Below are 20,852 nucleotides of genomic sequence, written 5' to 3'. Positions count from 1 at the left end.
CTTTTAGCTTTGGTTTCCCTGGTTCCTGGTTGGACTTTGGAATACGAAAGCTGCTTATATAAGAGGAAGAGCTACAAAGGGTTCACAACAAATCTTGGATGGAATTCTGGAACACACCCAGGGTTGCTATGCTACAGAAGACCCTATTCTCCACATCTATTACGGTATCAGAAGTTTGAGAATGTATGGACATTTTCTATTAAGGAAAAGTATAACTTCCTTGGAAACACATTTCCTGGTAAACTCTCCAAATAGCGTAGCGCGGTAAACTTGGTGTCGCTAAATTCGGCTATTACTTATGTCGACAACATCATGTCAATAGCACGGTCAAGTCCACAGAAACAGCCCTAGATGAACTAGTCGGGTACATAGAAGGCTATCTTACAGTCAAAGATTATACCTTGGTAGCATTAAGTTAGGCCGGGCCGAACTTTGAATACCCACCACCTCGGGTATATATGTAAACCAACTTTCAACAAAATCCGGTACAGAATACATAATCTATGCCCCCATATGAGTTTTATCGAAATATGGTCCGATTTTTACCAAATTCGACACGGATATTGAGAGGCATAATAAGTACAAGTCATTGTTCGGTTTTTTAAAACAAATTATTGGTCTTTTTGGTAGCCATATCAAAATATGGACCGATATAAACCATATACGACACGGATGTCGAAAAGCCTAACATAAGTCACTGCGTCAGATTTCAGCGAAATCGGATTATGAATGTGATTTTTATGGGGCCAAGACATAACATCGAGAGATCGGTCTATATGGCAGCTATATCCAAATCTGGGCCGATCTGGGCCAAATTGCATAAAAATGTTGAAGAGTCTAACACAAGTCACTGTCCCAAATTTCAATCGGTCTATAACCCAGCTATATCCAAATCTGGACTGATCTGGGCTAAATTATAAAAAAAATGGCCCAGCACAACTCACTGTCCCAAATTTCGGCGAAATCGGACAATAAATGCGTCTTTTATCAGCCCAAGACCTTAAATCGAGAGATCGGTCTATATGGCAGCTATATCTAAATCTGGACCGATCTGAGTCAAATTGAAGTGGGATGTCGAGGGGCCTAGCACAAGCCACTGTCCAAATTTCAGCAAAATCGGCGAATAAATGTGGATTTTATGGGCCAAAGACCCAAAATCGGCGGATCGGTCTATATGGGAGCTTTATCAAGCTTTAGTCCGATATAGCCCATCTTCGAACTTAACCTGCTTATGGACAAAAAAAAAAAAGAATCTGTGGAAAGTTTCAGCTCAATATCTCTTTTTCTAAAGACTGTATAGTGATTTCAACAGACAGACGGACGGACATGGCTAGATCGTCTTAGATTTTTACGCTGATCAAGAATATACATATATACTTTATAGGGTCGGAAATGGATATTTCGATGTGTTGCAAACGGATTAATAAAATTAATATACCCCCATTTTAAAAATTACATCAATCGTGAAGGAGCTGGAAACCCTAAGCGCAAATACTACCGTAAGACAGTTCGCAAATAGTAAATTACAAGTACGTCATGTCTCCGGTTTCCAACAGTCTCATCATATCTACCAGTCTTGCAGTCAATGGATAAAAGATATGAATTTCAATCTCTTAGCCTCTCTTATTGGAGAAGGGATATGATCCTACTTGACCAAATCAAGTGCTGCTCCTGGTCCCACTCCCACTAATCCTTTCCATATTGCAACAGTACGTATTGCATTGATCCCTAAAATATATTTGTTTGAATCGGCATCTAGTCTGCGTCGTCACAATCTAGAGGAGGTTCTCGCAATTCCGTAAGAACGGTATATACAGATGACAGTCCATACTGGAGCTGGCTCGATGGCACTGACGAGATTTTATTTCTTATCAGCAGTGGTACAGGGAATTGTAATTTAGTTTGTAACACCCAGAAGGGAGAGAGCTAGACCCATTGATAAGTATACTGATCGACTTAGAATCAATTTCTGATTCGATTTGGCTATGCTCGTCAGTCTGTCCATGTTATTTGTATACAAAGAACAGGTCGCAATTTTCATTTGATCATCTTCCAATTTGGTACAGACATGTTCTTCGGCTTAGAGACGAATGCTATTCAAATTGCAAAAAATCAGATCAGATTTGCATACAGCTCCGATATATATGCTCGTCCGTCTTGGTCTAATCTTGCATTAACATCGTCATTTCTTAACCGATTTACACAAAATTTGGCAGGATGGATTTTTTATGACTCTCGACATCAGGTTAGGTTAGGTTGAAAAGAGGATAGTAATCCACACGATGCCACTATAGACATACACCTAAGCCAGTAGTCGGCTTGTTATGTGCTCTTGATACAAAAAAGTAACCTTGAAAAAAGTTAGGAGTCCGTAGGTTTTCCATACCACGCCCCTTAGTTTGCTTATGTTTGGTATTGTGTCCCCATCTAAGTGCCTGTGTCTGTTAGCCGCGAAAACCGGGCAATGACATTGGAAATGCTCCAACGTCTCATCATCTTCTCCACATGCCCTACACATGCTATCACTGATCCTATGTGTCCTGTTATGATACCGAAAGTTTTACTAACCTCCTGCTTGCTACCTTTCAGTAATTGCCTCGTCTTCTCACAATCCGAACCTTCCGATAAAATTTTCGTCATCCTACCAACCGTTTAGCTGTTTCCAAGTGTTACATGCTCGTTCGTAGTCCACGCTCTTAACTCGGACTGCTCGACCCGAAAGGCTTCGAGTAAACCAAGTTTGTTGACGGCAATCCTCTGGCCTTCACTGCCAAATCGTCCGCTTTTTCATTCCCCCTTACTCGGCTATGGCCCGGCACACAAACGATGCGGATGGTGCCATTCTCAGGGAAGGCGTTAATCTCCTTCTTATACTCCAAGACCGTCCTAGTAGTTATTGCCTTTATGGCCAGCGTACTGTCCATACAGATGTTTACACTCGACTGCTTTGATCCATCCGTGTAGCATGATTTTCCAGATGGCAATCATAGGGTTCCGTCAGTCCAAAACTGTGCCCCTGGCAGCAGTGCATAGCACTCTACCTCAAGTGTCGTCTCAGGTATCCGTTTAGAAACCCCTTTCATTCCTTCGTCGCCTCGATTATACAGCGATGGTATGAGCTGCTCACATCTTCTATCCATTCTCTCATGCCTCACACTTAATTTGTATGTCAATGTGTCGGATATCTAGAAAAGTCTCCAGTCCACAAGTGAGCGTTGTCCTCATCGCTCCGCCTATACCAAGACAACATGTCCTCTGAAGCTGTTGTATGGTCATTATGCTGCACTTTTTCTCCATACCAGTCCACCAAACTATCGGTAAGTATCGGTCTAATCACGCTCCTGTAGAGCCAGTGGTCTATCCTCGGATTCAAGCACCATTTCAAGCCTACCTATATGAGCCTTCAAGCTATATGAGCCTTCTCAGTACGCTTCTGAATGTGAAACCTCCAATTAAGTTTCCTACCCAAGATCTCTCCTAAGAATTTGACCTCGTCAGATATCTCTGGGTTAACATTGAGACCTCTAGGTCTAGGTCCCATCTGCATAGCTGGTTAGAATCCTTACTCCTTAGAAATATTATAACATCGTCTGCATAGCAGAAGGGTTCAAATCCCTCCTCAGTCAGCATCGGTAATAGGTTATTTATGGTGGTCACCCAAAGGAGTGGCGATAAAATGCCCCCCTATGGCGTGCCCTGTGCCACTTTCTCCCTTATATTTATGTCATGGGACACGCAATTTATCCATCCATTCATGTTCCTTAGTATATGATTTATCCAGTCTCTAAGGACCCGGTACTGGTCTTAGGATTGAATCAGTGTGTCGGTCAGCACATTGTTAAAAGCCTCCTCGATGTTAAGGCGTATCGTCAGTGTGTACATCTTCGCATCGAAGGATTCTTATATTTTGTGCACAACAACATAAGCATGATGTTTGTATTCGAGCAGTTCGCGAGATGTCCTACTATTTATCATGATGTCCACAATGCGTTCCATGAGTAGAAGGGACGTAAGGATTATAGGCCTGTAGGCCTTTGGTGCCGCATTACTTGCCTTGCCGGGCTTGGGTATAAATATCATCCTTGCCTACTGCCAGGCATTCGGAGCATATGCAAGTCCTTGGACAAGTGGGGCGCCAGATAGTCCGTCTCCTTCTGTAGTAACGGCCGAAATATTTCATCAGGTCCGGGTGACTTAAATGGTTTGAAGCTTCTCAAGGGTTCCGTTACCATAAATTCTGTAGTTATAAGATTCCAAGATTCCGGTGTCTACGTAAGTCCCGTCGTATTCTGTGGAAAATCGTTTTCATCAAAAGCCTCAACATGTCCTCCGTTGTCGTCTACTTAAATTTCAGTTTGGACCTGGGTTTTTGAGAGAAACTTTTTCATCTTAGCGGCGTCATTAACCCTATCTACCTGGTCGTAGACAAGTTTCCAGGAGGCAGGTACTACCCCACGAAATGTTGCGAGAGTTCGCATCGCACCCTCTTAGTACTTAATTTCCTGTCTGTATTACTTTCGTCACCAACCGTTGCAGCCCCGACGTGGTTGGCGGTGCCGGAGAGTCGAACGGCAAGTAAAGTGTACCAGGTACCATCGTGTACCACCGCCCTGTCTCAGCACTGTTGCATCCGACGTTGTCAACTTTGGGGAAAATACATAATTTAAATTTTTATGACAAATTAGGCAGGTCCTCGTCCGAGTACCAGTATTAGCATAGAATAATTTGTAGTTAATATGGTTCAGTCCAAAAACTTTGTTCAGGGTCGTCCATGGTTCCTCAATCAATTAAGGCAATATAAATCTTGCCCTTGCTGATTTTCTCCATCAGAGCGTAAATACCTGTTTCGCTCCGGTGGAGGTTTATCTTGATGACCTCAGTCATTGATGCTCCATTAGATGTGCCTCTTGGTAGTGGGTGATGGTCTCATCACTACACTGCCTTATGTTTTCGTATTAGGTTCTTTGCCCTAGGATAATCTTTATAAAGTCGATAATGGTTCCATCGTCGGGTCCCAGTTCGTTAGGCTGTATTGAGTTTCCCGTCCCTGTACTGTCTAATGTTTCAATACGAGGATCTTTGCCTATCTTAGTCTTCCAAATCCTAAGTAAATGGGCTTCTTGGGAATAGGTGATGGCTCCATCGTCGGCTCGGACGGCTCAATGTGGGGATGTGCGTAGTACGCCATGCCTTTAGTCTTAGCCCACCACAAGGAGAGTTCCTTCCTCCTTCTCCTCCCTATGGAAGACCTCCCATTTCTCCACGGCCAATTCTTGGTCCAGCTTATTTAAGATTTCCATCATGGGTTCGTCACGAATTCGCCACCCTCATCTTTGATGAAAACCGTCGCCTTTGTGAGCTGGGGGATGGCGATCTTTCACAAGGTCGAGCTTTGCTCCCTCCCAGGGAGCTTAGATCTTCCAACGAGCTTTTTGAGGGTATCAATACATTTCACTAACGCAAAGTTCAGTGTAAAGAAGTCCCCTGTATTCTCACAGCTCATAATCCGTATGGGTGGAACCCATTCAGAGTTCAACACACGACCGAAAACCCGTTCGTTTGCCAGATGCTTCACTTGGGACCGATGATCTGGTGGAATCCTACCGGATGCACTGCCGATATCGATGACTACATAAATCATCTCATCTCTGTTGTGCTTCCTTGCCATTCTGGCTTAACAGGGCGGCTCCTACCGTGCGTCCTTCCTTAGTTCCTGTTCCGACTTTGTCTTCCTCCGCAAGACACTGCCTGGAGTTCCCATTGCATGAGGGCTGGATTGGTCTTCCCAGAGTTCTCGAAAGCGGGGAGCTCTTTTTATTCTTCAGGGTTGACTTCTTGAGCCCCTAGATACCTCTATTTTCGTCAGATTTGGCCGAAAGTTGGCACAAAGACATACGTTCTGACTTCCAACTTCATTGCCGAGTATGAACCGAATCGGTCAATAAACTGGATCATAACCATAGAAAGGCTTAGGGTGGGCTAACAACCCCCAAGAACATTTTTTCTTGAGCCTCAATTCTCATTTAATTCTCACAAACATCCATGCCAAGTATGATCCGAATCGGTCAATATACTGATATAGCCCGCATAAAAGCCAGTCCCCGGATTTGATTTCTTGAGCTCCTGGAGGCACCAGTTTTCAACTAATTTGGCTGAAATTTGACACAAAAACATTTGATATGACTTTCAGCGTCCGTGCCAAGTATGATCCGATTCGGACTTTATTCTGATATTGGCCCCTTATATACCGATTCTCCGATATGACTACTTACGATCAATGCAGCCGCAACAAGTTCCCTATTTGATTATTGTAAAATAGTTCAAATATGAACTGAGTTAATAAATTCAAATTTTTAACAGAATCCATTGTGGGGGGTACCTAAGATTCGACCCGACCGAACTTAGCACATTGTTACTTATTGCACATTTATACAGCATTTAAACGTACGAATATTAATGAATAAAATAAATAAGCATCTGTAGACAGAAATTCTCATAGACAGACTCACGCACGAGGAATTTTAATTCAATTACGGTCACTCACGATCATGTGATTGAATTTGGACTTCACACACAAATCACGTGACTCACGCGTGAAACGACAACTCAGGTGCACACTCTAATCGCTTTAACGTTACCGCGGTCAAATTTTTGGATGACTGCTGGACCGTCCGATGTAATTTGGCCACCTATTTTTTCCCTAGCCCAACAAAGAAGTTCTTCTTTCTCTTTATTGGTTAGAAACTTAGGATGTGTCGCACCAAGCCCTCCAATGAACCCCCTTTTATACCTCTTCTTCGAGTAACCTCAGTTTTTACCAGAAAAGGCCTATTCAAATGGCAGGCATGATAAGCAGTCATTGGATAGCTGTTGTCCTATAAGCTTTAGATCTGGGCCAGCCGGAGAGACATCGAGAGACGGTCTAACGGTGTCTTCGAATTTTACGAGGACCAACAGTATATATCCTTTGTAGGATCATAAATGGCCATTTCGATATGTTGCAAAAATGGATGCCTATTTAGTGATTTCGCACTAGATTTGGCGCCCTTTAGTTCACGCAAAACCCGAAACGGTATCACGTAGTGCCAAGCGAAAAAGTGATAAGTGGATTCTCTTCTACTACTTGAAGCTTTCTAAGAATTTGAATTTTTCACCGAAATCCCAGGGAGCGTTATATTCGTCCTTTTTATTACCTCTCCCATGTCAGATTGCAAAGCGATTAAAGTTTTAGCTCAATGATTTTTCGCCGAGTCTGAATGAGGGAATGATTTTTTTTTTATGTTTGAGCCGGGATAGCTGTGCGTTCGAAGGGCAACACATTGTTGACTTTACTTAACAACTAGAAGCACGTTTACATTAAAAATTCTATGATGTGGATTTAACTAAATCCAAAAACAAATCATGACGGTTTACACTGTGTTTTTGGGGATTCAAGTGACATATACAAGCGTATGTGCGTATGCATGAATGTGCATATTGCACACATCCATATACACATCTTGAAAACAGTTGCAAATTTTGGTACTTTATCGATTATTCAGCCATATAATCGGGTTTATTTGGGATTTAAAAATAAATCCAGCATAGTATGTATGTAGTAGGATTTATTTTTGCATAGTAAAACCTGCAAAAATGGCAGGATTTAGCACTTAAATCTCGAAAAGGCCTTAGTGGCCAATGTAAACATACTTTATGTAGGTCCCATCTAGTCCCATGGCTAGGAATTTACATGTGCAGTCCATACTTTTAAAGGATATTAGATTGTGTCATCTTTTGACGTCTGCAGGAGAGAATTAACATTCAAGATACAAATTCAATGTCTTCTAACTTCAAAAATCCAAATCCCTATTAATATAAACTCTTGGCATTATTGCTGCACTCTCCAGGAATGCAAATGTGCGAATGTTAACTAATGCTTTCATTATATCTTCAATTGATGCTATTTTCAGCTGGAGCCTGCTGGCAGACGGTCTTAGGCAACGGCAAATGCAACGAAGTCTTCTCGTTCAACGTCAGTAAGAGTGACTGTTGTGGCGCCAATCAAGAATTCGCCTACACCGATCGTGAGCCAACGAATGTCGAGTACTTCTTTGCTACAGCAATTGGAGGCGGCATGGAATGCACACCGTGCTTAGGTAGCTACCAAAAAAACAACACCAAAAATAACGACAAATACTTGTGCCAGTACAACAACATAACAAACGAGACGAAACATTTGATTGGAATTTGATTAAAAGATGCAACAAATTAAATTCCAAAGGGAATGACAGACCAAACGACCGACTGACGGCACCATTATGACGACATATCGGAACCTAATCCATTCCAATGTACTTTTCATTTCAGAAAGCTGTCGCAATGTTCAGTGTGGACCAAATAAGAAATGTGTCAAACGCAAAGGACGTCCAAAATGCGTTTGCGCACCTGAGTGCGGGGCCACTCGTCGCAGGCGACTGCAGCGCGAGCGGCAACTAATTCACCAACATCTTAGTCTTTTTTCGGACGACAGCCACAGAACCGGGCCAGCCTTGGCCGACATGAAGAGGTCGCGGCAATCACGCGACACCCATACTAGTTTAAGTAGTGAAATTACAAAAAAAAACCGAGGTTCGGGAAATCAAAACCAAAGAAAATTAATCCACATTCATATGCAACATGACTATGCCCACCAACAGGAGGCACCACCGCCGTCGCCGCCACCACTGCAACAAACCAAACGCAAGAAACAGCAGCGCAAAGGCAATCGCCGCCTTTTGATTACCGCCAATGTTGAGGAGCATACGGAGAAGCCCACCACTAGGCGAATACAACTCTTTAGCAATGTCAGGAACACATACGCTAGACAGCGCACCAACGAAAACAGAGGCAATGGCCAGCATGAGGACACTGATCTCTCAGAAGAATATGAAGAAGACGACTATGACGATGAGGATGGCGAGGGTGATGATGGCGAGCGACGCAGGGGCATCATCTTCAACAGTGGTTTTAATTTCGCCAGCGGCAGCAGCAGTAACAACCACGAGGAGGAGGATGATGATGATGATGATGCAACGAGATTTGGAAACCAGTCTAGACATAAGACCAAAACTAACAAAAATAATCATGATTTCGAAACAACCACAGCGCAGCAGCGAGATCAGAACTTAAGCCCAAGCAAAAATGGCAATAACCGCGTCAGACACCCTCAGAAAGGCGCACGGCATGGCGACCATTCACCAAATAGCAATCACCGCCAACACCAGCAGCAACAACACCACAAGCACAAACATCGTCATCGTTCCAAAGACGATCGACATGGACAACACCACAATCATAACCATCACCACAACCGCCAACAACATTCGGGTATGGGCGGACGCCGCAAACACCACAGACAGCACTACGACAAGGAACAGAATCAGAAGGATTATAGCTCCATCATAACAACAAGTACTACATCAGCGACCGTCATAGCCTCTGCAGCAAGCAGCAACTCCGGCGAAGTCCAATCGAGTGCCAACAGATCATTTATTCAAACGACTGCCTTGGCCGCCACGACGCCCCAACTGATGTTGATGTCAACCACACCCGTGAATTTCACACTGCCTGCTGCTGTTGCTTCAGATCAACGTCGCTTAACCAATCACGGAAGTAAAATGACTCCGTCATCCTCATTACCATTATACACACCGGCGTCGTCATCGTCGTCGTTGTCTGGACCCACAACGGTGGCAGCATCAATTCATCCACATGTGCAGATCACTTCTGAGACAATGCCCGCAGCAGCTGCCTCTACATCCTCTTCAGCCACCTCCAAATACTCAACTTCTTCCTCATTTGCTACCGTGATCAATGGCAGAGGCGGCGAGGGTGCTAAAGCTACACAACTGCCTCTATACCCCCATGGTGACCACGGTGGCAATGTTGTGACAATGCCAGACACTTTTGAGCCCTCATCTACAGCAGCAATCAACAGCCATATTGGCGATAACGACAACACAATTTCGACGTCCCATCATTTCGACTCTGTCTCCTTTGACAGCTACTTCGATCAGTTCGACTTGCATGGATTTCCAAGTCGTCAACATGCAGTAACGGTAGGTAAATGAACAAGCACTTGAACACATCCAGCCAGCATCAATACTGTGGCAAAGGACATAATAACTTATTGATTACGTTGTAATGGCCAAGAGGAAGATTTATAGATCCTTTGTTTAGTAACCGATTGACTCAAAAGAACTTTCTGCACGTCCGTCCGTCTGTCCGTACTTGTTACGTTTTTTGAACCGGCCAATCTAAGGATTTTGGTAATGACTGAAACGAATCTTCAAACAAAGATAATGCTTTTAAACTAAAGTAGTAGCCAAATACTAACTGACACAACCATCCGATTAAAATGTTTCTAATTTTACCTAACAGATAACTCTCAATTTCTTATTTTTTGAAAAATCCAAATAATCAACTTGGCATCTTTAATTTCAAATTTGAACACAGAAAAAAATTTCCCCAAAATCTAAGATCTTTCCTTGTTGTTTGTAAGATTTTTGCAATGAAAACGAGCCAAGAACCAAATTTTTAAAATAGAGATGCTATCTTTAAATTTAATTTTCTATTGACTAACGGACACGACCATCCATTTCATATTTCGATCGCTGATTGATTCTTATTTTACTTCACAGATGACTGTATATCAAGCCTTTTTGAAAAATTCCATTTGTAAACTTAAAATTTTAACCTAAAAACAAGCATTTAAAGACGCTCAAATTTGCAAATGTTGTTGTTGCTGTCTTGTCCCAAAGTCAGCTTTCTAACACTCAACGATATTTGGACCTTTATTTAAGAAAAGGGGTAAGCTGCTTATCGAATATATTGTAAGGCGGCGATTTGTAATAAAGGGGATAAACCGACCTTTGTTACCAGGAACAAGCAGGAGGTTACCTTTGTATCGGAAGATATAAGCGGAAGGATATGCGACTGGATAGTGTTGGATGACCACAGCTTCTTTGATCATCATTATTAGTTTCAGACTTGGCGAAAATGCTGCAGAAGTGGTCCCTCGGTTAAACAGAAGAAATGCGCATTGGGATAAATTTCGGCACAAATTCTGCCCTTTTAGACCAGAAAAGGAAGTGAAAACTACGGCGGATATAGACATAGTGGTCTAGCGGATCACGAAGGTCTTGAAGGACAGCAGACTCTTCAACTGAGCGAAAGCCACCAGAGCACCACACGATTGGGACATCCATAAGGCTGGGCTAAGCAAATATAAGGACGAGCTAAGAAAGGCTCAGAACAAATCCTGGGTAGAAATCTGCAGCTCCATGGAGGATACATCTGAGGCATCTACGCTAAGGAAGATTCTGTTCTCGATACCTATTACGGTGGGGTATATTCAGAAGTCAGAGAATGTATGGACAATGTCTAGTGAGGAAACACTAGAACTACTCGTTGATAAACATTTCTCGGTAAACCTTCCAACGGAAAACGTGGCGCCACAAAAGTTTGTACAGGAATGAATTCGTCAGAGGTTATTGGGGAAATTGTGACTGAATCGAAAATCCTTTGGTCAATGAAAAGCTTCGATTTCTTTAAGTCGCCTGGCTCTCATGATGTATCACCGGTAGGGTCGCCTACATAGAGGGTTTTCTCGCTGTTAAGAAATATAACCTGTCTCCTTTGGTGGAGAGAATGTTCCAAGCACAAAATACCTGGGTGTTTTGTTGGACTGGATATTGAAATTCAAATCCAACATTTTGGAAAGGGCAAGAAAAGCCACTCTTGCCCTTTACACCTGCAAGAGAGCCATTGGCAAAAGTTGGGGATTTAGACCGCGTGTCATGCATTGGGTATAGACTGCATTTGTCAGACCTATTATGCTGTGGATGGCTTGTTTGTGCACCACAGCCGCACTGAGGACGACACCATCTGATGCACTGAATTTAATGCTACATCTTATGCCTCTGGACATTGTGGCCACCCAAATTGCAGCGACCACTGCCGTGAGGTTAAGGGAGTTTTATCATTGGTCATGTGGCGGCTATGGCCACTGTGTTATCCTTGATACAATATTCGATGTTCCAGGCAGTTTGGATTACACCCTACCTGTCGCAGATCTCTCAACGAGATGGCTGAACAGTTTAAAATTAACCTGTTCTGGTTGCTGAGCCACAAAGATATCCCAGGGAATTGTAAAGCGGACGAGCTTGTGAGACTAGGGACTACCCTACACATTCCAGGGATACTGGAATCTGTGGGTATGCCTCTAGCGACATGTAAGCTAAGTTTTTAGGACCAGGCACGAAGGGCAACGAATTCCGCAGAAGCTGTAGGGACATCGAGGATGAAGAGACTATAGAACACCTTCTGTGTGTGTCCCGCGCTAGAATTTAGAAGGAGTTCCACTTTAGGTTCTCATTTCTTTGATTGGACTTTTTCAAGCGATCTGGATGGTTCAACGGTTTGATAAGAAGGAATCTTCCTTCCCTCTCCTGATCCTGTGGTATTATAATGGACGAAAACTATAAGTAAGTCTGCTGGCAGACTGCCACTTACACCTAATCTAACCTACCATTTAAAAAAAAAGTCCTTAATATCAAGGAAAATATTTTTCACCAAAGGAAATGTTTCCTTTAAAAGTTGGAAAACTGACCATCTTTAAATTCAGTTTGCTTATCTTGCGACGATATATTGACCTTCATTACACGATTTCTGCAAATTTATGGATATATTAAACCACCATTTAAGATAGCAATTGGTTAAAAAAAAGCTTAAGCCCAAAGATTTGTCTCCTTAAAAGGAAAATTAGGCATCTTTAAATTAAATTCTGCGTCTTTGACTCGAATCTTTAAAGTTAAGACAACTTTGTTTTTCAGTGTGCATATTCGTCTAGGCTTCCTAAACGGAGGTGTCTAAACCAATAAAGGAATATAGGTTCCGATTATCAAACAAAATGATCTAAGTTGAGATGCCTTCGAATGGAGAAATACTTACTTCGGGCGGCAGTAGTTTAAGTAAGAAAGAAAAAGTTCTGATTGGGTTACTTACACTGTAAAGTTTTATTATACCCTCCACCATGGGATGGGGGTATACTAATTTCGTCATTCTGTTTCTAACTACTCAAAATATTGGTCTGAGGCTCCATAAAATGTATATATTCTTGATCGTCGTGACATTTTATGTCGATCAAGCCATGTACGTCCACCTGTCCGTCCGTCCGTCTGTCTGTCGAAAGCACGCTAACTTTCGAAGGAGTAAAGGTAGCCGCTAGAAATTTTGCACAAATACTTCCCATTAGTGTAGGTCGGTTGGAATTGTAAATGGGCCATATCGGTCCATGTTTTAATATAGCTGCCATATAAACCGATCTTGGGTCTTGACTTCATGAGCCTCTAGAAGGCGCAATTCTTATCCGATTGGAATAAAATTTTACACGACGTGCTTTTTTATGATAAACAACAACTTTACCAAGTATGGTTCAAATCGGTCCATGTTTTGATATAGCTGCCATATAAACCGATCTTGGGTCTTGACTTCTTGAGCCTCTAGAGTGCGCAATTCTTATCCGATTAGAATGAAATTTTGCACCACGTATTTTGTTATGATATCCAACAACTGTGCCAAGTATGGTTCAGATCGGTCCATAACCTGATATAGCTGCCATATAAACCGATCTGGGACCTTGACTTCTTGAGTCTTTAGAGGTCGCCATTATTATCCGATTTGCCTGAAATTTTGTACGACGGATCCTCTCATGACCATCAACATACGTGTTTATTATGGTCTGAATTGGTCTATAGCCCGATACAGCTCCCATATAAATCTATCTCTCTATTTTACTTCTTGAGCCCCCAAAGGGCGCAATTTTTATTCGGCTGACATTTTACACAGGTCTCAAACATATAATTTAATTGTGGTCTAAACTGGATCATATCTTGATATCGATCATTTTTTGCCTAAGAAGAGATGCCGGGAAAAGAACTCGACAAATGCCGTTCGGACTCGGCTATAAAAAGGAGGCCCCTTATCATTGAGCTTAAACTTCAATCGGACTGCACTCATTGATATGTGAGAAGTTTGCTTCTGTTCCTTAGTGGAATGTTCATGGACAAAATTTGCACTTGCAATCATTGAAAGTCGACTACGACTTTTTAACTATTGTATTTTACACAAAAATTCGACCAGTCGAAAGTTGACTTTGGGATCTCTAGTATATATGGCGAGGAGTTCGGTAAGAAAGAGGTCGAGGGGCCTGATGTCCGTTCATAGGTTACCTCGCATGACACCGACGATTCTAATCAAGGCATATGCTCATTAAACAATGCTTAGTACTTCAAAAAGAGACTTTATACACCTTTAGTATTTCACATGGGCTTAAAAACAACAAATACTTCAGCAAGGCTTATTAATTCATTAGTAATTACGAAACAAATTTATATATAATTAATGCTTAATTGTTGTTAACACAGTGTATGATTGCTTTATGACTATTGCTGTGACTGTCTAATTTCATAGAATCAACTTTATTTATTTTCTTTGGTAAATCTATACGTTATATGTTGCACGCTTGTAAATACGAGTTTTATGCATCTTGCAGTTTGTGGCAACGATGCAGGTGTGACATGCAGTCATCTGATCGACAAAAAAAAACACACCCAGTTTAATAGCAAGTAAAAGCGTGCCGAATCTTATATACCCTCCACCATGGATCGCATTTTTCGAGTTCTTTTCCCGGCATCTCTTCTTAGGCAAAAAAGGATATAAGAGAAGAGTTGCTCTGCTATTAAAACGATATCAAGATATGGTCCGGTTCGGACCACAATTAATTTATATGTTGGAGACCTGTGTAAAAATTCAGCCAATTCGTATAAGAATTGCGCCCATTGGGGCTCACGAAGTAAAATAGAGAGAACGATTTATATGGGATCTGTATCGGGCTATAGACAGATTCAGACCATAATAAACACGTTTGTTGATGGTCATGAGAGGATCCGTCGTACAAAATTTCAGGCATATCGGATAATAATTGCGACCTCTAGGGGCCAAGAAGTCAAGATCCCAGATCGTTTTATATGGCAGCTATATCAGGTTATGAACCGATTTGAACCTTATTTGACACAGTTGTTGAAAGTAAAAATAAAATACGTCATGCAAAATTTCAGCCAAATCGGATAGGAATTGCGCCCTCTAAAAGCTCAAGAAGTCAAATCCCCAGATCTGTTTATATGACAGCTATATCAGGTAATGGACCGATTTCAACCATACTTGGCACAGTTATTGGATATCATAACGAAATACTTCGTGCAAAAATTCATTCAAATCGGATAAGAATTGTGCCCTCTAGAGGCTCAAGAAGTCAAGACCCAAGATCGGTTTATATGGCAGCTATGTCAGGTTATGAACCGATTTAAACCATACTTGGCACAGTTGTTGGGTATCATAACAAAACACGTCGTGCGAAATTCCATTCCAATCGGATAAGAATTGCGCCCTCTAGAGGCTCAAGAAGTCAAGACCCAAGATCGGTTTATATGGCAGCTATATCAGGTTATGAACCGATTTGAACCATACTTGGCACAGTTGTTGGATATCATAACAAAACACGTCGTGCAAAATTTCATTCCAATCGGATAAGAATTGCGCACGCTAGAGGCTCAAGAAGTCAAGACCCAAGATCGGTTTATATGGCAGCTATATCAGGTTATGAACCGATTTGAACCATACTTGGCACAGTTGTTGGATATCATAACAAAACACGTCGTGCAAAATTTCATTCCAATCGGATAAGAATTGCGCACTCTAGAGGCTCAAGAAGTCAAGACCCTAGATCGGTTTATATGGCAGCTATATCAAAACATGGAGCGATATGGCCCATTTACAATACCAACCGACCTACACTAACAAGAAGTATTTGTGCAAAATTTCAAGCGGCTAGCTTTACTCCTTCGGAAGTTAGCGTGCTTTCGACAGACAGACGGACGGACGGACGGACAGACGGACGGACATGGCTAGATCGACATAAAATGTCACGACGATCAAGAATATATATACTTTATGGGGTCTCAGACGAATATTTCGAGTAGTTACAAACAGAATGACGAAATTAGTATACCCCCCATCTTATGGTGGAGGGTATTAAAATAAATTTAAAGATAGCATCTCTATTTTAAAGTTTTGGCTTTTGGCTCGTTTTCATACTTAGTGGTGATAAAGGTCGGTCTATTGCCTTTGTTACACATTGCCAGATTGCAAATTTTTAATATTTTCGATATCTGGTGATGTGTATTAGCATCACTTCCTACAATGAGGCTCTTTTTCCCCGTATAAGCGGCTTCAACCAGCAACATTACGCTTGAAGCGTGAAGCGTTTGAATCGTGTGCCATATATAGGGAAGCCAATCATTAATGACTTATTACTTGAGTAGTTTGAATCCAGGAATTCTTATTCAACGAACCATTCCTCCACTCGCCCATGGTTGCTGTACACGAACAACGCAAATCCTCCTGCCTCCGCCAGAAGAACGACCGCCAAAGCGGCTTTACAAATTTATCTGCAGAAACCTGACCATAATCAGGATTCAGAATTTCCACCACTGTTGCGTTAGCCTCGTCTTCTGAGTCCGCTAGGAGTTCATTCTCACATTAATCGTTCGATCTAAAAGATATAGGTATCATTTGTATCGTTACTTTGCCTTATATAATTCAAGCTTGATTGAACGCATAATTCTTGAAAGATAAAAACCATAAGAAATATAACCACTTTTTAATAATAAATATGTTCATTTTACATTTTCTTTCTTTCTTAAATCTATCACAAGATAACAGATAGCATAAGATCCTCCAATCCAGTATGCGGCACGGATGGACGTACCTACAATACAAAATGTCAACTACGAAAGCGAGCTTGTCGTACCGATAACCCTCATCTGCAGATAGCATATCGAGGACACTGTAAAAGTAAGTACGAAAAATACTTTTTTCTAGCCTGTTTAGTTTACTTTATCTAATACATTTATAAGGTTTGTGAAAAACTACTACTACTACTACTACCAAATGTCCCATGAACATTCCAGTAAGGAGCAGGGGATACTTCCCTCATATCAATGAGAGCGATTAATGTTTAAGCTCAATGATTTCATTGCCGAGTCCGAACGACACGCCACAAAGCGACACCACTTGTAGCCAGCATTAGTAGGGGGAAAACCGCCGCTTAACATTTCTTTGAGGTTCACGACGGGATTTGAACCCAGACGTTTGGCGTCATTGTCGAGCATGCTAACCTCTACCCCACGGTTGTTTTTGAAAAAACTATTTTGAATTATTAGGGGATGTACAAATCAACTAAAGATTGTAGGGGATGCAGAAAAAGTATCGATATGCCTTAGATATAGGGCCAATTCTCTGAGTTATTGAATGTTTGATCCCAATGATCCATGAATTGAAACAACATGTACACTTTACGCTGCTATCAATCGGTTGCACAAAAATACGTTGGTGTACAGATTTATACACTACAACTACGAATTGCGATGCCGAAAATTATAGGCAGGCAGGTGTTAGAATTCTTTGAAAAATACTGCACTGTCACTGACTTGGCATTGAAGCATAATTTTCTTTGGGAACAGGATTGTCATTTCGTAGTGTCATAGATGGCGCCAACATTAAATGATAAATTTGACTGCTCATAAACTGTAAATGTAGTGTATTATTTGTTGGATACGTATGCAGCAATTGTGGCACGTTCCACAATCCAGATATATACATATGTGTGGTTGGCGTATGCTGTTGCGTTTGCACCCTATCGATACTTTAATCATTTCACTGGGCTTGGATCAAGGGAAAAGTTAAGTGTGTTAAGTGTGGTAGAATAAGAGAATTTATTTATAGTAGAATAAGAATAAAAAAAAATTTATTTGTAATGCAATGATTTTATGTGTTTCCTTATCTATTCCTCTCTCCATGGCGGTCATTATGCGACTGCAGCAACATGCAACGGAGTCAAATGCCTGGAAGGATTAACATGTGTTGAGGATCAGTACACCATGCCACACTGCATAGCATGTAAAATAGAATGCCCACTGGACGATTATGATAATGGCAATAATGTTGTGGACGCGTCCAGAGCAGTTTGTGGCGCTGATGGCAAAACATACAAAAGCATGTGCGAGATAAATCGTATAATTTGCAAAATTGGTCGATCAATTGGCGTAGCATATCCTGGACCTTGTCGGGGTAAGTAGACACAAACAAAATTGATGATAGAATGTGAATAGGCATTACCAAAGCGTTCGTTCATCGTTCATGTTGCCAAGAGAAGAAGTCTTATTCTAATATACATGCCAACAAATTTATTTCTCCTATCCGTTGGCAAATTCCAATGATTAAACTCTATTTACATGGTGTTTTCACAATCCACGGAGAGTAAAGAGAAGTCACATTTTGTGAAGATTCAATGCGTGCACTAAAGACAAATAATTTCGCAGCGCCACATATGAAATGGTAAACTGTTTCAAATGCACTCAATTGTCTCCTAAACAGGCCATATATTCCAAAATTTTATACGAAACTACAACGAAAAAAAATTGTTTTGATTCATGTGTGCAGAAATTACAAAAATGTTGCTTGTGAGGAATTTGCAAGGGAATTTTCTGTCATAACGTCCAAGGGTCACACAGGCAAAGTTTTATTTGGCTATAAGGTTCAAAAAGAAATTGGGCGTAGTCGAGCTAGTCCGACCGCAGTCATAAGGTACTGGAATAAGAGGATACAACGTCCAAAATGTTATTTTTTTTTTTTTTGTATTTAATTAATAAATAAAATCCCGAGTAAAAAAATTATACGGTCAGATCCCAAATATATCTGGAATATGATAAAGTTGGATCTTATTAAATCCAAATAGATCTGCTATATCGAATTGTATCTGGTTGTAGATATAATTGGACGTGGGACCAGATATAATTATATCTGCCATATATAATTATATCCAAAGAGATATACTATATATAATTATATCTGGCCTATCTTTCTTGCGCTGCAAATAACGGAATTTTGTTCTTTCAGCGTTTTAACGTAGAAAGCTTATATTTTAATTTAAACTAGCTGACCCGGGCCCGCTCCGCTGCGCCTTCTTTTACTTTATATGGAACAAAGCTATCCTTTGCAAATTTATTTTCGACAATTAAAGAGCTTTTAGTAAAATACCATGCTACGAAAAATAGAATATGTATATCGCTTGACTAATAGCATAACAAAATAAATGCCTTTATCTGATTCCCATATTATCATTATTGGTCTACAAATTCGCTCGAATGTTTTAGGTTCACTTAAGTTTGAATGTTAGATGTACTCCACACTTAAAAGATTTTAATTGACCACGATATTCCCATGTGGATTTTGGAAGTGGGAAGTCCCCAGGATGGTGGTTGTTGGGTTTAGGGGGTAGTGTGGACTCCCAGAAGTGGGTATGAATTTCGTGCTCTACTCCCTAATACCTCTCACTTGAGCCCCATATTGCCATGATCTGTAAATATGTATGTGCGAATTAGAGGTGTTTCCGGTGGTGAGCTGGGCTAATTGACTGGGGTTAGCCCTGAAAAAAATATAAGCATTGTGCTCTACTTTCAAGTATCATTTATTTAAACCCCTTATTATCATTGGTTTAAGTGGAGTTTATTGGATGAGGCGTCCCGCAAACACTTGGCTCCAATATTGTTTATCAAATTCGTTTTCTAATCTCAAAAACCTTTCATTTGAGCCACATATTGCCATGGTCGGTAAATTTGTACTCTTTGGAGGGCGTTTTGAGAAGGAGCTCTGCGCCAAATACATGGTCCCACATTTGGATGTCAGATTCGTATTCTACTCCCAAATACCTTTTTTTTAGCCCCATATTGCGATTGTCAGTAAATAATTGCTATTTGTGGGGAAAAATTGGTCTCGAAAGTGGTTATTATTGTAATTTCTTGCTCTAATCCCCAATACCTTTCATTGGAGCCCCTCTTTTGACATGGTCGGTAAATATGTCCGATTTAGGAGTGTTTTGGGGAGAGGGGTGTCCCCCAAACACTTAGCCCTTAAAATATATCAGCATCGTGCTCTACTCTGATATATCATTTATTTGAACCCCATATTGCCATTGGCCTCAAAATTGGGTATCAAATTTGTCTTCTAATCTCAAGTACCTTTCTTAAACTTCTTATTGCAAAATTCAGCAAATATGTCCGGCTTGAGGTGTGGGCCCTAAAAGCTATCAATATCGAACTCCACTCTCTTTAAGGCCCAAATTGTCATGGTGATCAAATACGTCCAATTTGGGGGTTACTATGAGGGTGTGTCGTCCTTTGGACAGTGGTAGTAGACCCTCGTGGTCTATTATCAAATACCTTTCATTTGAGCCCCATATTCCCATAGTCTGCATAGTCGGTTTGGGAGATGTTTTGGGGAGTGAGGCGGCCACTCAGTGACCCTGATAATATATATCAGATTCGTGTTCCAATCTAAAATACCTCTTCCACCCCATATTGTAAGGGTCAGCAAATACGCCGTTTTTCGGTGGTGTTATGGGGGTGGGATGGCGCCATAAACACTTTTCCCGAACATTGATATAAGATTTGTGCTTTACTCCCAAATACCTTTCATTTGAGCCCCATATTGCTATGGTCGTATATTTGTCCTCTTTGGGCGGTGTTTTTGGAAACGGGTGGCCCCCTAAAGAATTGGTCCCACATTTGGATATCGCATTCGTATTCTACACTCACACACCTTTTATTTGAGCCCCATATTGCCATGGACAATAAATAAATCCTTTCTTGGGGGCATTTTGGGGTTGGGGTGGTACCCAAAACATTTGTTCCGACAATTTCTAATCTTAAGTACCT

The 20,852-nt window shown here is 41.2% G+C and overlaps 1 protein-coding gene across 3 annotated transcripts in view; it reads left to right on the top strand.

Annotated features, from left to right (window-relative positions):
- Window positions 1-20,852, top strand: part of LOC106092422 (uncharacterized) — a 182,588-nt gene that overhangs the window by 68,172 nt on the left and 93,564 nt on the right. Inside the window, exons 3-6 of one of the 3 annotated variants that reach the window (XM_059369420.1) lie at window positions 7,950-8,135; window positions 8,347-10,076; window positions 16,794-16,932; window positions 17,959-18,207. In XM_059369420.1, coding sequence (XP_059225403.1) covers window positions 7,950-8,135; window positions 8,347-10,076; window positions 16,794-16,932; window positions 17,959-18,207 — 2,304 coding nt within the window. Of the gene's footprint in view, window positions 1-7,949; window positions 8,136-8,346; window positions 10,077-10,658; window positions 11,114-16,793; window positions 16,933-17,958; window positions 18,208-20,852 lie in introns of those variants that run through there. The other 2 variants (XM_059369422.1, XM_059369421.1) reach the window with 2 other exon arrangements.

The sequence above is a fragment of the Stomoxys calcitrans genome, chromosome 5 (genome assembly GCF_963082655.1).
Source record: "Stomoxys calcitrans chromosome 5, idStoCalc2.1, whole genome shotgun sequence".
In the NCBI taxonomy this organism is placed as follows: domain Eukaryota; kingdom Metazoa; phylum Arthropoda; class Insecta; order Diptera; family Muscidae; genus Stomoxys; species Stomoxys calcitrans.
This window is presented reverse-complemented; position numbering and strand designations above follow the sequence as displayed.